The 20,418-nt window shown below is 46.8% G+C and overlaps 1 protein-coding gene across 3 annotated transcripts in view; it reads left to right on the forward strand.

Moving 5' to 3' along the window:
* The first annotated feature begins 348 nt into the window (after positions 1–348).
* Positions 349–20,418, forward strand: part of FNDC1 (fibronectin type III domain containing 1) — an 87,912-nt gene continuing 67,842 nt past the window's right edge. For all 3 annotated transcript variants that reach the window (XM_037023726.2, XM_073219852.1, XM_073219853.1), the window contains exon 1: positions 349–657. In XM_037023726.2, the coding sequence (XP_036879621.2) occupies positions 549–657 (109 nt within the window). In that variant the 5' untranslated portion in view covers positions 349–548. The remainder of the gene's footprint in view (positions 658–20,418) is intronic.

Consider the following 20,418-nt stretch of genomic DNA (forward strand, 5'->3'; position numbering starts at 1 on the left):
CCACTAAACCCCCTCTCGAGGGGCGCGGGGCGTGGACAAGGCCAGGCTGAGCGGCAGGACTAACGCGGTGCGCAGGGAGGTGGAGGGCTTGGCTCCCGTTCCCAACGTGGAAACCAGAGGTGTTTATTTAAGGAGACAGGGCCTTACTGGGCTTGGCAACCACTGGACCCAGAGCCATTTCCCGAGCCAGAGAACAAGAGGTTAGACCATAGGAGGTACTTCCCTGGGCGCTTCCCACACAGGAATCCCCGAATTTTCAGACCCGGGCCGCGCGCCCCGCCCGCCTCGGCCCGCCGCCCCGCAGCCAGCAGGGGGCGCCCGCTCGCGGCTAAAAGGCGCGGCCGGTGGCCGGCGGCCTCAGTGCGGAGCGCGGCGGGCGGTGCGCGCGTCGGAGCCATCGGCGCGGGGCTGGAGCGCGCGGGCGCTGCGCACGCAAACCCACACGGACGGCGGGGCCCCGACCGCTGCACCTCCGCGCTCGCTCCCCTCCTCCGCCCAGCGCCCACCGGCCGGCGTCCCGACCAGCCCGCCGCGCACCCCGGCTCCCGATGGCGCCCGAGGCCGGGGAGCCCCCGAGCGCGCGGCGCCCGCTTCCCTGGGCGGCGCTGCTGCTCCTGGCCGCGCTGCTGCCCGTCGTCTCGTCGGCGGGGCTTCCAGGTACGCGCAGCCCCGCTCCGCCGCCCGGCTCTCCGCCCCGCCTCGCGGCTTCCCTGTCCGGCCCCCGTGCGCGCCCAGCCCTGCCTGTCGCTCGGGGAGCGCCGCACCTACCTGCGCGTGTCCTGTCGCTGACACGCGTGTCCTCATTGCTCGAGAGTCGGGGCGCGGAGGGGCGTTTGGTGACGCGGGGCCTGGGCACGTGGCGCCCCGCGCGCGGGAGGCGGGCGCGGGGAGAGCGTCGGTGCCTGCGGACCTCAGCGCGCTCGGTTTCCCCTTGGCCGTCGAGCGTCCCGCAGTCCAGAGCCCGGGGGCGTCCAACTTCCCGGGGGGATTCAGGCAAAGGGAGGGAACGGAAAAGGAAAGCGGCTTCTCGTTTGCGGCGAGGGTGGGCGAGAGCTTTTCCTTGGCCCGGAGCGTCTCCGAGGGCATCCTCCTTTTCTCCAGCTCACCTGCCCTGAGGCAGGCAGCCTGCAGGAGCGCGGCCCTCGGGAGACCAGACCGGAGGCAGTGAGGCTGGACGGTCCTAGGAGCGCCCAGCGGGAGGCTGCGGCCACCAAGGCGGTCGGGTACCCCGGCGCCCCAGGAGAAGCCGCGCTCTCCCAGAGGCCGGGGCGTCCGGGTGGGAACTTTGGAGCTGGAAGATGACAGTTGTCTTGAGAGGAGGGACAGGGAAGTGGGAAAACTTTCTGCAGAAGCTCACCCTCGCCCTGAGGCTGAGGACAGATGCTTTTCCCTGGGGCTGAAATGTGAGCAACGCTTTTCAGAAAATGCCAGCTGCGGCTGTCAGATTCCTTGTACGTTACCCGCAGAGAGAAAACAAGTTTGTGGTGGGTTTTTCATCCGTAAGCCTTTGGTGGCCCTTGTTCCCACCTCCTGTGCAGGCATTTTCGCACTTGAAACTGTGTGGCTTTTATTTATGTCATCTGTTTGTGGGAATCCAAGAAGTTGACATTTTTGTTGATACTGTTCACTCCCAGCTGGGGTCTGAAAATTTGGATGCGATTCCAGTGAGGGCTGTTTGTTTTAGGACGGATGCCATTTCGTGTCTCTATTGCCCTCTTAGTACAAGGGAAAGGGAGAAAACTTGGGGGTCACATTGTCTTTGACTCCTTTTGGCGTGTATATCATGCATAACGTTTGCTTCAGGTTTGCACCAAGGGCTGGGATGCCAAACGCCACTTTTCATAAAAGCCTGCGCCAGTTGAGAGTTTTGTTTTCTTCTCTGTTAGCCATCTGTAAGATAGCATTCACTGAATATTTTGAACAGAACTTAAGAATAAAACTACTTCAAAGCTTTTCAGCTTCCCAACGTACAACCCATGGCACTTTTTTCCCCCTTCTAAATAAAAAATCTCTGAATGTTGGGAGAGTTTCTGTTTCAGAAAGTGGACTGACAGTGGAACTAGTACTAAACTGGCTTCCTGATGATTGCAGCTTTATTCCTATGTGATTCCACCGCCACCTGCCCGATGGGCTACATTTGAGTGTGTCCGGAGTGAGGGCTGTCTGTGATAGCCCCCAGAGTCCTGCTGTGTTCCCTGCTTTTCCTTCTCTTGCCTTCTGCTCTGTAAATCACTGGGCTGTGGAATGTTGGAGCTGGGACACTTGTTGGCACTTCTCTCAACTGTGTTGACGTGGTTTTGCAGTCAAATGATGGCCAGACTTGAAATGGACAAAAGAGGACAAGCACCTTTTGAAATGAATATCTACTGCATTTAAATGAAATAATAGAAGGAAAGAAACAGACTAACCTGTGGAGAACTCCTCACTGCTGTACAAGAAATGGGACATGTAATTTATTTCATCTGCTCCTCTAGAAGGATTTCCTGTCTGTCTTGCCGCATGTATCTACAGTTACTGCGCCAGACTTGTATTCTGGGTCTGGCAGCGAGGGCTTGCGCACACTACCCCCTCTGACTGAACCAGTGCATGAGCCCAGCAGGCTGCCTCTCCTAGTCACCAAATCTTTGGGACCAGAATCCCTGTAAGGAAGTCTCCCTGATCCACATTAATAGTGGCAGACCACCAGAGCTCACAGGGACTTTCCCTAAAACAGAGGTGATTTGTAGGCCATGCTGAAGAGCTAAATAAACCCTTCAACTTAGTAGTCAATTAAAATGTAAAACAAAGTAAGCAAGTGATGCTTCCCCACCCCCCAATCTATCCCTATAACAAATACTATCAACTATTACAATTATGATGGTGCTTGCCTGTCTGATAGGATACATTTTTCTAAAAATGTGGGGAAACACACACTCACGTGCATTTATAGTGGTTATCTTAGTATGATTATGGGTGATTTAAATTTTTTTCCATAAAGGTGAAAGACCCTTTCCGGGAATCCCAAGGTCAAAACTATTTTCAAAGAAATATTAAGATACTATTTAGCTTGGTGGGTAAAACTGCTGGAACTTTAGTGTGACTCAAGGCATTGGCACCATAATGAACTAGTAGTCTTTGAATTTTTCAGGCCTTTTAGTTGAGAAAAGATATGCCAGTTTGAATAAAGAATGTCCTTGGTGCAACAGTAAAAATTACTAATTTTACCAAACCTCTACCCTTGAATGCATATCTTATTAATATTCTGTGTGAAAAGATGATGCGTGTCTGCTGACTACCCAAGTTCAATGGCAATCCTGAGAAAAGCACTTACATGACAGTTTGAGTTATGAGCAGAACCAACTGCTTTTTTTTTTTTCATGAAATACTGTATTTACGAGAAAGCATGATCACAGACAAATTAGTTATTCAAACTTGGGTATCTGTCAGACATCTTCTCAGATATGAATAAAGGGGCCCATCACTTCTAGAAAGATAACTGCTAGCATGCCTTGCCAGTAATAACATTTGAGCTTTCATGTGAAAATTGGAAATTTGCCAAGTTATTTCTGCCATTGTAAGTTGAAAGCTTCACCATATGTAAAAACTTATCTATCAAGATAGATGGTGATACAAATAAATGTGATTTTAAAATTCTGTGGTATAAAATGTGTCAACACTTAGATGGTCTGTATAACCAAGTGCACCAGTAAATCCAAGTAACCAATACTTAGGGTTGCAAAATCTTGCCTGGCTACAAGACCCATCCAAAGTGCAAGATAGCCCAATGGGTTTTTAATGTAACAAAATATGAAAAATTCTTTATAAGGTTTCAGATTCTACTTTGTAACTAACCTTTAAGAAACTACTACTTGATGAGTTTTGGTGTAGTATCAAAAGTTTTCCAAAAATTATCCATATGGCTGTTAAAATATTTTTCCAATTACATATCTGTGTGAGGCCAGATTTTCTTCAGGTGCTTTACCCAAAAAAGACTGGAGGAGACCCTGATGTCTCCTATTAATGAGATTTGCTGAAATACAAACAATGCCCACTCTTTGCACTGTTTCTTTTTGTTTTTTAAAATAGTTATTATTCATAGCATACAGCCTTTTCATGTCAACATTTAATGTTTTACTATTGCTATTTTTAAATGAGTTAATAAATACATAGTTTAACCTCTTCCTAGTTTTAATTTCTGGTCAGTAGATTTCAGTAGATAAAACTCAAGTAAACATTACCTCTAATGCATGAGGTTCTGATTAATTTAAGAGGAGAAAGGAATCTGGAGAACAGATAGTTTGATAACCCCTGGTTTATGGAAGGGAAGTAAGGGACCATCAAGATGCCTGAGTTCGAGTCTCAGTGCTGTCATTCCCTGCCAAGTGGCTCTGGGCCAGTTAGGTAATCCCTAGTAGACAGAGCAAATGGAATGAATCCTCCCATCTCCGGAAGCCCTCAGAGGCTTTTCTGTGGCCCAACCTACGTCCAGCTCTATACGGTTTCCCTCCTACTTCTATCCTCTTTGAGAGGAGGAGGTGAAAACTCTTTCCTTTTATCTTGCTCATTGGTGCCCACCCAGTGAAAGGACCATTTTATTCATCAGCTGAGCATGAAATTTGTTACTATGGGATTAGAGTTGTAAGAGAATTGCAGAGTGACAATTCATGTCCCTGGAAAACTACCAACCAGACAGTTCCAGAGCATTATCAATGTCTTACCAATACCATTAAAATCTCTATTTAAGTCATGAAGGCCCATTCTCTGAAAACAGTTGGGGTTTCCTATTGTTGTAACAATGGCCACAAATGTACTTGTTTAAAACAACACAAATTTATTAATTTATATAGTTTAGGAGGTCAGAAGTCTGAAATGGGTCTCACTGGGCTATAATAAAGGGTCATGTTCCTTCTGCGGGCTCTGGGGGAGAATCTGGTCCTTGCCTTTTCCAGCTTTGAGAGGTGCCAAGTTCCTGGTTTACGGCCCTCTGCCACAACCACATCACTCCACCTCTATCCACACGTCATCTTCTCTGTCTCCCCTTTCACTTATAAGGATCCTTGTGAGTACATTGGACACACCGAGATAATCTCCCCATCTCCAGATCCTTAGTTTAACCACATCTGCAAAGTTCCTTTTGCCATATGAGATCAGATATTTGCAGGTCTGGGGATTAGGACATGCACATCTTTGGGGGTCATCATTCTGCTTACAGCAGGGGGTGAGGGTGTGGATGGGGGAGTCTGTGAACATTTCAGGAAGGTTCCCATCATCCTTACCTGATTTAGGATCAGGCCTCCTTCCATTGCTTCTAGTGGAACTAAAGGATTTCTTGAGTTATAATTAAACTTATTAGGAGCTATTTTATATATATATATATATACTTGTAAATCCACAGAATATATTCACATTAGGATGCACCCAGAGTTGAAACCTTAGGTGCCTTCGGGGAGAACTGGCTAGCTGGGGGCGGGGTAGGGAGGCATACCATTTCATTATTTATTTTACCCAGTTTTAGTTTACATATCAGAGCAGTTGGGTCAGGGGGTATTGGTTATACATATGAGCAAATATCCTCTTTTTTTTCTTTCTGGAAGTCTTCCTTGTCTTAGTTACAAAGAATATGAATTTAATTCAATTTATTGGAATCGGGTTATTATTATTATTTCATTAAGGAAACTTCTCCGATATGGACGAGATGGTTAAAATTTAGAAATTTTGATTGTTAGGCAACTTCTTGTGGAAGGCACTTCTCCCAGCTCCTGCCTTTTCTGGCGCCCCCGCGGCCCATAGAGGGCGCTCCTGGCCTTCCGGCGGTTCCACTGCCCGCTGGCCCCAGGCATCCCGCCCCAGCAGCGGTGGCTTCAAATAAGAAAACTGGGACAGACGTTCAGTTATCTGATTTTTTCTAATCTCGCTACTCATATCAAGCAGGAAGGACAAATCACTCATTGAGAGTGGAAATGTCTGCATGTTAGTAATTTTCAACTGGAAATTGGTGAAAAATAATTTGAAGCCTTAACCTGAAGCTTGGTCGCACACCTTTAGCCGCTGGGGCACCTCTAGTGTTTCTGCAGGCCTACATAATTGTACACAGTCTACATAATTCTGCATTCTTCCTGCAGACTACCCGGGATCCTGTTGGTTTGGGCGTTTAAATATTTCCCTTTTCTTCTCTAGGCTGGCAGTGGGAGCTAGCAACGCCACTTCTGATTTGCTTGGGATGATTCAATTCTACACCCTCGTAACATTGCCCTTGGCTGTTGAGAAATGATTGTCACACACTGAAGCGTGTTGAACTCAAGTAGGGCTTAAGATGAAGTTGCAGTGAACCCTGTTCCCTGTTAAAAATGCACTTGGCCTTTGGGTATAAGCAAGACCCTTGCTCAGCGGATCCTGTGAAAACATGCCCTTCACACTGGTGCTTGGGTCTAGTTTGTTACATAAACCCTTCAGGTTTAACACGGTGGTTCTCTCTGAATGTTTGATCCTTACGATGGAATTCTGAGCTTTGAACCTGTCAGCCTTGTTTGAACCAGAAGGTTCTCAGAATTCAAATTTGTTTGCAGTGGACCATTTAAATCAAGGAACCACACTGAGAAACAGCAATTGCTAATCTAGGGGCTGACAGAGCCCTGCCTCTCACAGAGGTGGTGGGATTGTAAACTAATAGTTAATGTATTAGGAACTTCTCAGGAGAAATGTGTCATTTTAATGCTGGGATTTGCTTTTAGGGATTATTTTACAGTGTCACACCTCTTCATCCACGTCACACGTCCTGATCCAGCCACTGATGTGCACTGTGTGAGGGGACTGGACTGTAGAGGTGCTAAGGCACCTACCTTCTGGCTCTAACTCTGTGTGAGTCTCCGTTTGCAGCCTGTCCATCCATTCATCCAGCCAGTCAGCAATCATTTGTACGTGTTGGACACGGGGCTGCCAAGTCCAACAAACCCCGTTCCTGCGGGGATACACAGGTGGGCGGGGGTGGGGAAGAGGAGACAGACAGTGTGGGGCACGTTAGGACAGTCTCTGCGGGGAGTCAGGCTAGAAGGGCCAGGACAGCCGTGCTGGAGCTGGGTTTTGACGAGGGGGTGGCATTGGTTAGAGAAGGAAGAACTACCCTTGAGGAGGAGCGCCAGCGCCCTGCTGACTGTGGAAGGCTCAGAGGTGAGAAGCATCGTGACACGTGTGGGAACATCAGTGTTCAAGGTGGCTACTGCAAGGTGGTGCCCCCAGGGAGCCGCGGTACGCGGGGCTGAGGGGTTGTCAGGTAGCTTCGGGCGTGGCTGTAATCCAGAACAGGAGGATCTGCGGCGGGCACATCTCTGGGTCCCTGGGAGGTCACCTGGGCAGCTGAGCGGAGCACAGTGCTGGCGCCGGGCCGGATGGGGCATCTCCATTCAGTGTGCTCAGGAGTTCTTTCATATATGCTTACTTTTTTGGAGCTCTGAGGCCTTCTTCATTATAACACAGACCAAGCTGATGGTTCCTAACTATTGTTTTTTTTTACCTTCAGTTCTATCTGAAATGGTTCATATATTCTAGAACAATCCATTTTGGAGTGGGTTCCAGGGTACCATGTGTCTCACAAATTCACATACGGGCAGATTGGTAGACTTCATTGTTAAGGTAGGTGTATAATGACTTTAGGGTCAAGGGCAGGTCTATGGACAGAATTCAGTGCAGTTTCTAAGGGAAAAAAGGATTAAAGAGGAAATCAGTGGATACAGTTTATGTAGACTTTACAGTCTTAATAGTGATGCTCCACTCTGCAGTTACCTGTAAATGGGTTTGAGAGCTGTTCCGTGTGGTCAGATGGTTGGTTAAAGCCAGCAGACACACACTGGGCATGAACCCATGCTGTTCTTGGAGGAAGGGTGGGTGATGAGTTCCCTAGCCACAGATGCTGTGGCAGGAGCCGGTTAGTGTGCGATAAACAATCTGAGCAGGTGGTGTAATCATGGCTCCCAATTTGAGATGACACCACGTTTGCCTGGAGATGAAATCTTAGCTGGGCCAGGTGAGGGTGGCCCAGGGCAGGTGATCCCTGTGTGCTGCATTCTGGAGCACCAGGCCAGGGGCTGCTGTTAAGGGCAGGATGGAGGCGCAAGCTGCCTTAGTGGCATGGTCTCACGGAGCAGTGTCACCTCTTCCTCACAGGGTTTTCTAAGATATAATGCCTCTACAGAGAAGGTTCAGTTTCTCTGGGCTAGTGGTGGTACAGTTGTGCTGTGATCACAATGAAGCTCCCTCTTAGAAGATGGAAATCTTAGGTGTGCCTTTCATACACTGAAACCTTGTGGTTTATTGTGGCTCAGGTTCAAAGACTGTTTTAAGTGATCATTTATACGAGTCTACTCTGATGTGCTATTCCCCCCCAGGCATTACGGGTCAGAGTTTGGGGCTTCAATATAGGCATAAAGGGCTATTTTTTAAAATGGCTTCAAAGTCTTTATTTTGAGATAGTGGTAGATTCACGCACAATTGTAATCCCACGTGCCCCTCACCCAGTTTGTCCTAAAGGTAACATCTTACGTAACCATAGTGCAATATCCCCATCAGGACGCTGACATTGGCACAATCCATTGATTATATCCAGATCTCACCAGTTTTGCAAGCTTGTGTGTGTGTTTCTATGCACTTTTGTTATGTGTGTAGATTGTGTGGGCCCATGATCATGATATAGAGCATTTCATCAGAAGGATCCCTCGTGCTTCTCTTTTACAGCCACATCCACCTTCCTTCTATCCTTCCACCGCAACCCTGGACAGCTACTGATCTGGTCTTCATCTGTCATTTCAAGAATGTCAGATAAATGAAACTGTACAATATGTAACCTTTTGAGATTGGTAAAAGCTTATTTTTAAGAAGTGCTTATTTTGGCCCATTCTGCTTGAGATCACTGCAGTTAGCTGACAAGTATTTTGGATGTGCTAAGATTTCATGGTACGTAAAAACTGAAGTCCTAACAAGTTTTCAAGGCTGCTCATGGCCATCTTCTCCACCACAGTCTCCCTCACTATCAACTCTAGCCCGTCGGCCCCTTGCTGGTTCTCTAAAGTGCTAGGCATCTTCCAGCCCCAGTGCCTTCGCACTTACTATTCTCTTGCCTGAACAACTTTCGTAAACATCTGTGGGTTGATTCCTCACCATCTTCAGGTCTCTATGCAACATCATCTTCTCATGAAGTCTTACCTGACCCCTTCCCCCCATTTAACAGTATGCTTCCATCCCTACCACCCCCAGTACTCCTTACCCCAGCTTAATTTTTCTCCACACCTTTATCACCACCTGAGGATTTCACTTTTGTATTTGATAATTGCCTGTCTTCTCCCATTTTGGAACATAAACTCCATGAGGGCAAGGCATTTGTTAGTTTTAGTCACTGAAGTCTACTTGTGGCCTAGAATGCTGCCTGCAAACAGTAGATGCTGAGTAGGTATTTGCTGAACGATTGGATGTGCTTTCTTTGGGATTAATTACATGTGATGTGCATTACACATATTTACGTATGCTGGCCTGACACCAGCAGGACCTATGGGGATGGTGTGTGAGACCGCTTCCTGCATCTCTCAGCCTGGCTCTGTGAGGTCAGTATGTGAGCTCTAAAGAGTGTTGGCTAGTGTTGGAGGTTCAATCTGCTGCTGGAATGAAGAATTATATTTATGCTCTAACAAACTGGCTGGCCTTAAACAATAGAAATTTATCCTATTGTAAATTTAGTAAATTAATTTGTTCTTTAACAGAAATTTAGGTCTGGAGGCTGGAAATCTGAAAGCAGAAGGGCAGGGCCATATTCCCTCTGAAGAGCAGAATCCTTTCTTGCCTCTTAGCTTCCGGTGGTTCCCAGGGATCCTTGATGTTCCCTGACTTCTAGGTGGGTCGCTGCAGTCTCTGTCCCCAGTGTCATCTGGTATTCTCCCTGTGTGCCTTCCTATAAGGATACTGGCCATATTGGATTAAGGCCAACCCTAATCAAGCATGACTTTATCTTGATTACATCCGCAAAAACCCTATTTCCAAATCCCATTCACAGGTGCTGGATGATATGACTCAACATATCTTTTTGGGGGACACAATTCAACCCACAACAAATGGTATGCCTACCAACATGATTCCTTTTCAGTAGGTGAAAGAATTCATGTAGCTTCTGATCCCAGGCTGTAGTTGAGATGTAGGAAGATATGAGTCACTGCACTGCGTTATGTGTATTGACCCGTCACACCCCAGAGTTCCAAAGACCCATGCACATTCTGTGGGCCTGATCTACAGATCAAGCCTGTCTCATGCCTTCAATTGTAAAGTGAGTAATTAAGTAACTAACTCAGATCTTCTGTGGGCAAGTAACTGTGCTAGGCTCCCAGGCACAGGCTACAAAGTTGGGACTGATGAAGAAGCAGTAATGGCATTGGTTGTGGTAAGGGCAGCAATGTAGGATCATCTAGAATGTTTTACTCAACTCTCCTTGCCAGATACAGTGTTAAGTTCTGGGTGTTTCTACACCGACACACGTAGAATTGTAAGATCAGCAAGAGAAATCACCAAATTCATCTGGGGACTTTGGTGTGCACACTTTGATGTTAACTCAATCTGCATTTTTTCCCTGTTCAGTAGAATTCGGGATGTGCCACTATCTTTCTTTTATCTAGATTGTATCCTCTGGAGGAGACTTCTAGGTGATGAGATGAGGCAGCCTTGCTCTCCCACAGAATGTCTGACTCTTTTTGACACTCTTCATGTTCTGGAAGGCCACCATGCTCTTTCTGCTGTGACGCACGCCCTGGCCCTGCTCTGTTTTTTTACCATTTTCTACCTCACCCAACAACTTCCCTCTGCTATTTCCTGATAAACTGGGAGAACTGAGGCATCCTCTTGTGGTTAATAACTCTCAGAATCCACGAGTGTACTTACAGTTCTCCCAGCGAACCATAGCCGACAGGAAGAGAAATGAGGGGCAGAGAATACTAAGCTCCTTGACTTGTCTGAGACCTGGGCTGAGTGCATTTTACAGCTGTTGTCTTGACTACATTTTGATTCTAATACCTATGGAGGGAAAGGTCTGGGAGACCAGGCACAGGCCATTGTTTCAGCAGATTGCTTGTCTCTCTTATAGAACATGAAGGTTTTTGACTTGGGGTCTCTGGGATGAGTTCCATATAGTCCCCTGATGCTCTGATATGTAATGAGTTTCCATTAAAGGAAGCAATTCAGAGCATTCTGAGTGTAAAGGGGTAGCCAGGGTAGTCACACAGAAGGCTTGATTAAAAATCCTCTTAGAATTCAAGGTGTGGGAAGCAGTGGCCTGTGTAAAGAGTGGAGAAATCTCTAGCAAAGGCCCTTCTTGAATCCCACCAATGCCATGCTTGGTTCTCTGATCATCCTAGCTCGAGGAGGATTCTTTTCCTCAGCCTTTGCTGCCCTGAAAATGTCTATTGTTGGCGTCACTCAGCTGATATTGAATGTCTGATACCCTTGCTGTTTTTAAGAGCCAATATAGTGCTTCATACAGGAGATAGAAGACCATTCCCTTTCTTAATTCTGTGAATTAATTCACTTGTATTCCTAGATCAATGCCTTGCTTAGTAACTCTCTGTTACCCAACTGAGTATCAGATTCATAGAAATTTCTTTGGAGGTGGGGAATGTGTTGTATTTGACTGGGTGGAACTGTCTTGTCATGGAAAGTATTGAAGATAATTTTAGACACAGAATCGATAGATTGGGAAGGGGAAGGTAGATCAGATTACCTAAGTTTCCTTCCAACTCTCAAGATCCTAAAATTCTAACTCCAAGTACATTTCTTAAATTTGAGGAATATGGGGACCCAACGCCACTCCTGCTATGGAGGAGAACTGGCCAAGAGCCGAGGTCCTGGGAATCCCACCAGATCATTTTCTATTGGGTTTTAATTGGTGACATCAGTCCTTCTGTGGCTCTTCTTCTCACTACTCTGTCTCACATTTGTTGAATGTTTTGTGATTTCTTCCTCACTTTTTTCTTGTATCAATGCTTTGAAGGTAGCTATAGAAAAGGAACTAATTAAATTTGATATGTGTGGAGAGAAACTTCGGTGGCACATTTGCTTTTTCAGGGGGCCTTGGATGGGGGTGGACATTTTCTAATTCTTAATGGAGAAAAAAGGGCCCCTCTCAGCCTTTACTTGACACTGACGGACAATCCCATCTTCCTGAAAAGCACTCCACTCCTGTCTTCCACCAGGCAACTTGTTTTCTGGTTCTTCTCTTTATCACTAACATTTCAGATTTAAAAGGTCTCCTCCCCAGTCACCCTCCAGGCCCCTGTGCTTTTCCGGTCCCACTGGAGATGTCAAGTAGACAGTTGAGCATGGTGGACCTCCAAGGAAAAGCCAGGGCTGGAGTTACGGATTTGGGAGCCGTACCTGTATGGATGGTATTTGCAGCAAAGAATGAGAGGCGCTAATGTAGAGAGAGAAACAGAGAGGGCATGCCAGGAGGCAGGGCCAGCACTGGGCTCGGAGGCACCTTGATGTTCCAGTTCTGGTGAAGGAGACTAAGGCTGTGGGAGAGAAACCAGCAAGCCTAGTGTCCTGGAAGGTAGAGGCTGTGGGGCCAGGGAAGACAGGTGAAGGGGTGCTTCCAGGAAAAGCACTCAGCTGTTGTTGGAAGCAGACAAAGTCAAAGTTCAAGAGAGGGGCGCTTAGCAGCATGGAGTCTTCTTGACATTCACAGGAGTTCATTCAGTGTAGTGAGGTCATGTACCCCTGTGCATTCATCCACCACTGATTGCTTTCAATTTTATACCTTCAGTTCTGATTTATCTCCAGGCCTACATTTGTGCCTTTTAAGTATAATTACAGCTGAGAGACAGCAAAGTATAGCAGAAAGAGCATGGAAGATGGTTTGGGATAGATCTGGGTTTGACCACTGTCACCTGCTAGCTGTGTGCTCTTAGTGAGTCACTTAACCCTCTAAGACACAGTTTCCTCACAAAGATGGGGATTCCAAAGACAGTTTTCAGGGTTGTTACAGAGATTCAGGAGCTAATCGTTGCAATAATGCAGAATTCTTTTTAATCACCTCTGGATCCCTAGTGCCCAGCTCAGAATCTCACACATAGTAGATACTCAACAGGTATCTATTGCGGAAGTCATGAAATGGCTGGTGTTTCAAATTGATTGCTTCCTTTCTTCTCCTTTACTTCTCCACGTAATTTGTATTTACCACTGCAAAACTTAAACCCCTTGCTCATTAGGTGTGTTGTGCATTTTTTCTTCTTCACTGATGGATTATTTGCCTATGCCCATGGTTAACTGTTAAGTGGTTATCTGAAATGTTAAGAAAAATTTACATATAAAACATTTAAAAAAATAATGATCATTAGCAGGGTTGTTATTTGGTCCACGTGGCCTGGCTTCTGGGGCATCTCTGTCTCCTTTACTCTGCGTCATGCCTACCTCTTCCCAACATTTGCTTGGCTTGTCTTCGAAGGCTATTTTTTCAAGGAGCTTTCTGACCAAGATGGGTGGTAATTTCAGGGACGGGAATGCCCACATATTTAACATAGTTAGACAATGACTTTCACATTTTGGGAAAAGGAATGAGTTTTCAGGGAGTTTTTTTTTGGCTGGCATCTCAAGCAGTTTCTAGTAGGCCGAGTTTAAGCGGGACCAGCAAACAATGGTAATTCTTTAAACTGTTTCTCAGTAGGGAATTGAATTTGAAGAATGTGCAAAAAAATCCCACAAAAACCTGCAAGTACTACTTTCTAGTGGGGTCTCTATTGCTGGCCAACAGCAGGCCTGAGTTCTGTATTCATTCCCTTCCCATGCATATGTATTCATTTCTTTAGGGTCCCCTTGTATTTTTACGGATGTTACAAATAAATAAATCCATGGAATGCCCCCAGTTGCATTTCCTTAAGCCCTTCTGGCAAGCTGGTGGTTCAGATGGGGTAAAACGCTTTTGCCTCCTCTCTGGAACAGTAGCTTTTGCTTACATTGGTTCCTGGATAAAATGGCCAAGAGCTTTCAAACTTTAAATCCTAATGACCAAATTCTGCCAGCTCTGCTGGTTAAGTTCGCTGTAATTTCTGGCTGCATCATTTTCTAGACAGATGTACTTACTCAAGTCAGTGGCATACTGACAAATAAAGCATCAACATAGTCGGAATTAAATTTCCAAAGTAGATCCCTTATAAACAGTAAACAGAAAGAAATTAAAGTTAAAACAAAGCAGGTCTCATTTAGGAATCAAGAGAAAATGTGACTTGATTTTATGGATCCAGAAATGATAACATCAGGTAGCAATGGCTTGGGCTGCGGATCTGATGAACATGTGACCTTGGGCTGCTGATGACACACCACCTGACGAACATGTGACCAGACAGGCAAGAGAACTGTTTATCTCCCTCACCAATAAACTGGGCAGCAGAGAGGCTGCAGCAACCCAGGATCTTTCCATTTTTCCACTCTGCCACCCCAGGCCTGGACACCATGCTCAGGCCTTGTCACTTCATGTTCCAAGATGGCATCTCTGTGTATCATGCTGACATTCCAGGGTGGGGAAAGGAGAAAGATACAGAAGGCCAAGAGCACGTGACAGCAGATCGTGACCCCTTTCTGAAGTCTTCCTGGACTCTATAAAGCTTCCTCATATGTGTCATTGGCTAGAATATATCACATGACCACCCCTAGCAACCGGGGATGCTGAAGGGTCCTGACTATTTAGTATCCCAGCCTGTCCTATAGAAGGAAAGGGAGGAAGAAGCTGGGAACAGGTACCCAGCCCACAGCGTCAGCCACGGCAGTTTCTGTTCAGTGTAGGCTGCTAAAATGTTACAAATGAGTTGGGAAACTTGACTTGAATGGGACTAATAAAAGCTTAAAACATCTCAGAAAATATCCTGAGAGAGGAGGCAGATTCATTTAGAGTATCCTTTGGGTGACACTAAAGTCCTTGCTGCTTCATTTGGTTGTCCATTTTTGTGTTTTTCTGCTTTGTAGATCTTTCCCAAGTTGGGGGTGGGGGATGGAAGAAGGAAGATAATGAAAGGGAAAAATGTAAGGTAAACAAATATTCTTTCTCTTTTCACCCCAGTTTCTCTCCAAATACAAATAAATAACCTAGAATCTAGAACATTCTAGGCAAACTTTGTCCCTAGGGGGGAATGAGAGCATGTGAATGACAGCATCACAGGGTTGTGGCTGCAGTGAGGCAGCAAGTGGTCTGGGTCGGGAGGTTGGGGGGCAAGTCCTGAGGAGAAGGGGACATGACACGGGCCACCTGAAACTCGCCCAGGGTGGAGAGTGCTCGCACAGAGGAATCAGGGCAGTGGCCAGCAGTCTGAGAGGGTGGAAGTAGGCTCAGACCAACTCTACTTAAGTTTAGATTTGGAGGCTTCACCATATGGCTTCTTTGAGCTGATGGAGAAAAAATGCGATTCACAATTGTATTCAGTGACCATCTAGCACCCTCATAAGCACATCGGCATGTACACATGTGAATTTGGCCTTTTAGTCTGAATAAAATGATGCTTTGTTGTTATAAAAAAATACTGAGAAATGCCTGAGGGGCTGGGAGCAAGCACAGGGACCTCAGGTTTAGCTGCAGCCAAGGGGGAGGCGAGCAGGACCCCGGAGAAGCCCAGCAGCCTAGCTGGGCAGCAGGGGCTGGGAGCTCCAGGTGCACCCAAGAGCAGCCAGCACATTTTGAATCTTGTAGCTTCGCACTGTCCTCGTGTACACCCTTACCGGGTAAATATGACAGCACATTTTGGCCACAGGGGTTGAATCCTTTAAATGACAGTGACTCAGGCAAATTGATTGGGTTTGAGGAATGTGAACCAGGGATAAAGTCTGGGGAGAACTGGCTGCCCTTGATCGCCCAAGGGACCAGGGCCATCTGGTTGCCTGGGTGTTTCCCTTTGCCATGAGAACAGCACTACGTGGCTTCCCCATCGTGGGGTCAGAGGTTCTGTTTGCAAAGCTCTTCCAACTCCCTGGAGTGTGTCCTAGATTTGAGGGCTCCAGCGACCTTTTGGTTTCATTTTATATTTATATGGTTATGCCTGGAGAACCGTGCCCACTGCAGAGAACACTCTCACTGACCCCCATGCACATTGTGAAATGTCAGAAGAGCCAGGCCATTATCATAATGCTGAGACTGTGTCTCCCCGGCCCCAGCCTTCCAGGTGGAAAATGATTAAGCATCTGTCAATTTTCCTAGTATCAGTTTTACTTCACGCAATTGCAAAACAACCTGTACTTTCTCTGTTGCTTTTTATTATTTGTTTTCAGGGGAGGGCTATCATTATTTGGCAAATATAATTCCAACATCCATTTTAAAAATTATTTAAACCTCACTCAGTCATTTCAGTGTTTCACCCACATGTTGCTAACCATCTGGATGTTTCCACATTTCTGAATGTTTCTGTGCTGTCTCGTATCTTATGGAGAATAGCTGTATTTTCCCACCTTTCCTCAGACATAGTCTCAAAGTTGCGTATCACCTTGATTCCTACCCCTTACTCCCACCCCACCTGTACTGCAATTTTAGTATATCCTAACCTTTTTTGGCTTATTGATTGGAGTTTTGGTCAAATGCTCGTGGTTACACTGAGATCTGTGTTTTATTCATTTCAGAGTCTGGGAAGTATTTGGCAGTTTCCAGTGGAAAGTAGAACTTGAATTTCAAACAAAGATCAAGTAGGGAGACTTACATAAACATAAAGTTTTGTTGCATTAAAGAGCAAGCCTTGGTATACTTGAGAAACCGTTTTAGCATTCTTGGGGTTTTAAGGGACTAGTTTATTTCAAAAGCTGTTCACATTCCTCTGGGGGCTGTCTTCTTGACCCGGGTTGTCCTCCCCTGCTCCTCGGTACTGACTGCCAGGCTCGGGGCTTGCGGAGTACCCGGCTAAGCACGGCAGCCCACCCGGCTGGGATCTGCCTTCATTTTTTGGGTGTGTCTGCGCTGGCAGCCTCTGTGACTGAATGTATTGGCTGCTAGGGTGGCTTCAGAAAATTATTTTTGACTGTTTGACTGATCACAAAAGATCTTGATTAATCCATCAGGGTGTGACGACAAGTGGCAAAAACCCAACTTGGACTAACTTAAATGCCGGAATTCTTTGGTTTGTGAAGCCATCATTGGGAAGCGTCGGGGGTGGGCTGGCCATGGGGATGCCTAGAGCCTGGGCTCTAAATGCCCCACCCCCTGCTCAGACTCTCTCTCCATTTCTATCCTCTTCTCTGTGACAGTGAGAGCTGTCCCCAGCAATTCCAGGATTCTGCCTTCCCAGCCTCCAGACCGGAGATCAGGCAGCACCCAGGGTTCAGCTCCAGGTGGAATAACGCCAGGGAAGTCGCCTGGGCCAGCTGGTGTCACGTGGCCACAGGTCTCTTACCAGAAGATTCGGGGAAAGCTTCACTGGGTAGACAAAACCGTGTCTTTTATACACCACATTTTGGATTCCCTGCCTGAGAGTGATTTTAGGATCTCGGGACTCTTTAAGAATTTAGGCAAGTGGGAGACTTTGGATTCAATTATTTTTCCTTCAGGATATCCCCAGGAATCTACACAAATTCCAGTGAAAGATGGCAGGGACTGCAGTCCCTGAGGGAACCCTGACCCCGTCTGGGCATTGAATGAATCTCCTCAGGCTGAGGCTAAACGGCATAAGTAAGAAAGGAAAGAAATTTGCGCTTTCCTTTCTTTAGACTTGAAAGATTTTAAAGTCATTCGTGAACTTTAAATTTTCCTTGGGAATTTTGTAATGGAAGGGACTTACTGAAATTGGGACATTTTTATGATTGCTGGCCTATATTATCAGAATATCTGTGTGCTGTCATTTCATCTCCTTGCTTAAACCCTGGCGGGCTATTTTGGACAGCGTGAGCTGGGGAGGAGCAGGCCAGGAGTGGATTTTCAGCCTAGAGGTCAACTTGCCTTTGGAGTTGGCGAAGTGAGCCAGCCTTTCAGAGCCTTTTGGGCCCTGGGCGGACCCCCACCTGTAACGCAGGAGGTACTTGGTAGGACAGTGGTTAGTACCAGGGGAGGCTCCTGGAGGCAGGGCATGTGGTCCTGCCTCGCTCTGAAGAGGCAGCCACAAGCTGGCCTCAGGCTGTTGGCCATGCCCAGTGGGCTCAGGGAGCCTCCTGCCAGGGATGTCTCGGGGCCTTCTGTTTTCCTCTCTCTCTCTGTCTGCCTTCCTGTAGGAAGGCTGCAAAGGGCTCCATCGCTGCTCCCCAGGAAGGGCACTGGGTAGAAGCCCAGGCCTGTTGTTCCCGTCCACCTGTGAGGCAGTGTCCTCAGGTGTGTGCCCGGCAGGCTCAGGCCTCCTTGCCTAGTTCACTCCGGGGTCCAGAATCACAGAGGGGAGCAGGGCTGGGAAGCATGAGGGTGGTCACACATTACACCCACCTTCTCCAAGTCAACCTTACCAGTCACAAACCTGGATAGCTTGATTTCTGACTCCCTTACCTATTTCCTCAAATTGGCTTTGATGCAGATGTTCATAATAAGCACATTTGTGCCCTGAGCTTCCGATTGAGGGAAATCTGCTCCATCTGTTTCATACACCACTCAGTGAGGTGAAATAAATTGGATATGGATTTGTTTAGGAACAGGGAGGCCCTTTTTATTGCTCACCCAAATAGATTCCGTTTGCTATTTTAGAGCTCACACATAGGTTCTAACAATCTATGAGTTGTGTAGTACAGTATGACCATGAGTTTTGAGATCCAAATCTATTTTTCAAATTTGGTTTTCAAATCAAATCAAACTCACATTTAATTGGCGTGATCGTCTTCAGGAAGTACACAGTGAGAAACCAAAGAAGAAATGACCTTTATTTTTCTTGCAACCCTTGCAGCAGTTATGGCTTTGGAAAACGTGTGGTTCTACCTACGCAGCATTTCATCAGTGGATTTTCCTCCCTGGCTTGTGGGTTTCAGCCTCACAGTCCGCAATATATGTGAATGGTAGCACTGATCAGGGCAATCACAGAGATGAAAAGATTTAAGCATGTTTATTAGCAGCTGTTTTGTTTCTAGATGGCAGGTTGACTGTATATCAAACAAAGCGGCCATTAATCCACCCAGTATTTACTGAATTCCGACCCCGTGCCAACACTCCAGTGCATAGTGTACTTGGCTAACATCTTCAACCTCAGGAGCCCTGAGGGAAGCGCGCCAGGATGAGGCACCTCTTGCAGTTTCTCCTCATCCCCTGGGTCTCCTAACATCCCCTTTCCCTCCTGTCAACCACCCCTCCATCATCCTTCCTCTGTTTGCCTGTCTGGAGAAGATAAGGAAGTAACCATATGTGGTTTTTTAAAAAGTAAGACAAAGTGACAAACAACCAACAAGCAAAAACAACACTTTGGATCCAGGAAGATTCAGCTGTGTGCCTGAATCAGAGTCTTCTAAGCACTGTTTCTCCATGAACTATATCATTTTGTGATTACTTCTACCACTGGTTCGTTTTGTTGGCTTATTCTGAACTTTCCTTCTCTTTGGTCTGAGAAATAGCCCTTGACAGAATTCCCTTTCTGAGAACATATTTTTGTCCATTGTGTGTAAGTCTGCACATTAAGAATGGGTGATGATGTCTGAACCAGGAGAGAGAGCAGTAAGAGAGGTAACATTTTGAGCACGTTGAGTTTGGACCTCCCACGGGACTGTTAACAGGCAGCAGGGACTGTTCTGGAATGGTGAGGCCAGAGCTGGACATGTGGAAGTGCTCAGTTTTGCTCGCAGCTGACCCCGTGTAGCCTCCCACGCTCCTGAAGCCGTCCTGGGATGGATCTTCCTGACCCCTTCGGAGCCCAGGCCATTTTTTTCTTTCAGAGACTTTAGGTCTACTAGGGGAGGGAGGGAGGGAGGTCTGGGGTGAGGTCTGAGTCCTTGAACAAGTCTGTACCTAAACTTACACTGAATTGTGCCTTTAGGCAGAGTATAAAGTCCTTAATATGTCTTCACTGACTTCCTTGATCTTCCTGGTCCTTGGAAGTGTTTGGGGTAGATCCCCTTTGTGAACCTCATTAGTCTAAATCCTCCTAACATCTTCTTCTTCAGTTTATCAGCCATTTAAGTGAGCACTGGGAGTGTGGTCAGTACCCAGTGCCAAGAGAGATGCCAGAGTGGGAGGGTAGAGAGGGGCAGATGAGGTATCGTGTCCCTGTCCACTGTGATAAGTAGGCCCTGCAGATGTTGGTCAGGCCAGGCTGGCCCTGCGACCTAGCTCTTCACTCAGGCTTCCTGAGGGCATCTGCCAGCCCTGAGGCTCCCTGGAGGTCACTCTGCAGAAGCTGGAGCCCCTCCAAGGACAGACAATGCAGAGCCATGGGAATTTTGTGTCCATCCTTGAGCAGATACAGATCCATACTTCCACCCTTGAATCAAACTGGCCTCCGAGGGCCCTCTTGGGTAAGACCTGAAGTTTGGATCTAGGCCAAAGTA

Source organism: Manis javanica, chromosome 13 (genome assembly GCF_040802235.1).
Source record: "Manis javanica isolate MJ-LG chromosome 13, MJ_LKY, whole genome shotgun sequence".
NCBI lineage: Eukaryota > Metazoa > Chordata > Mammalia > Pholidota > Manidae > Manis > Manis javanica.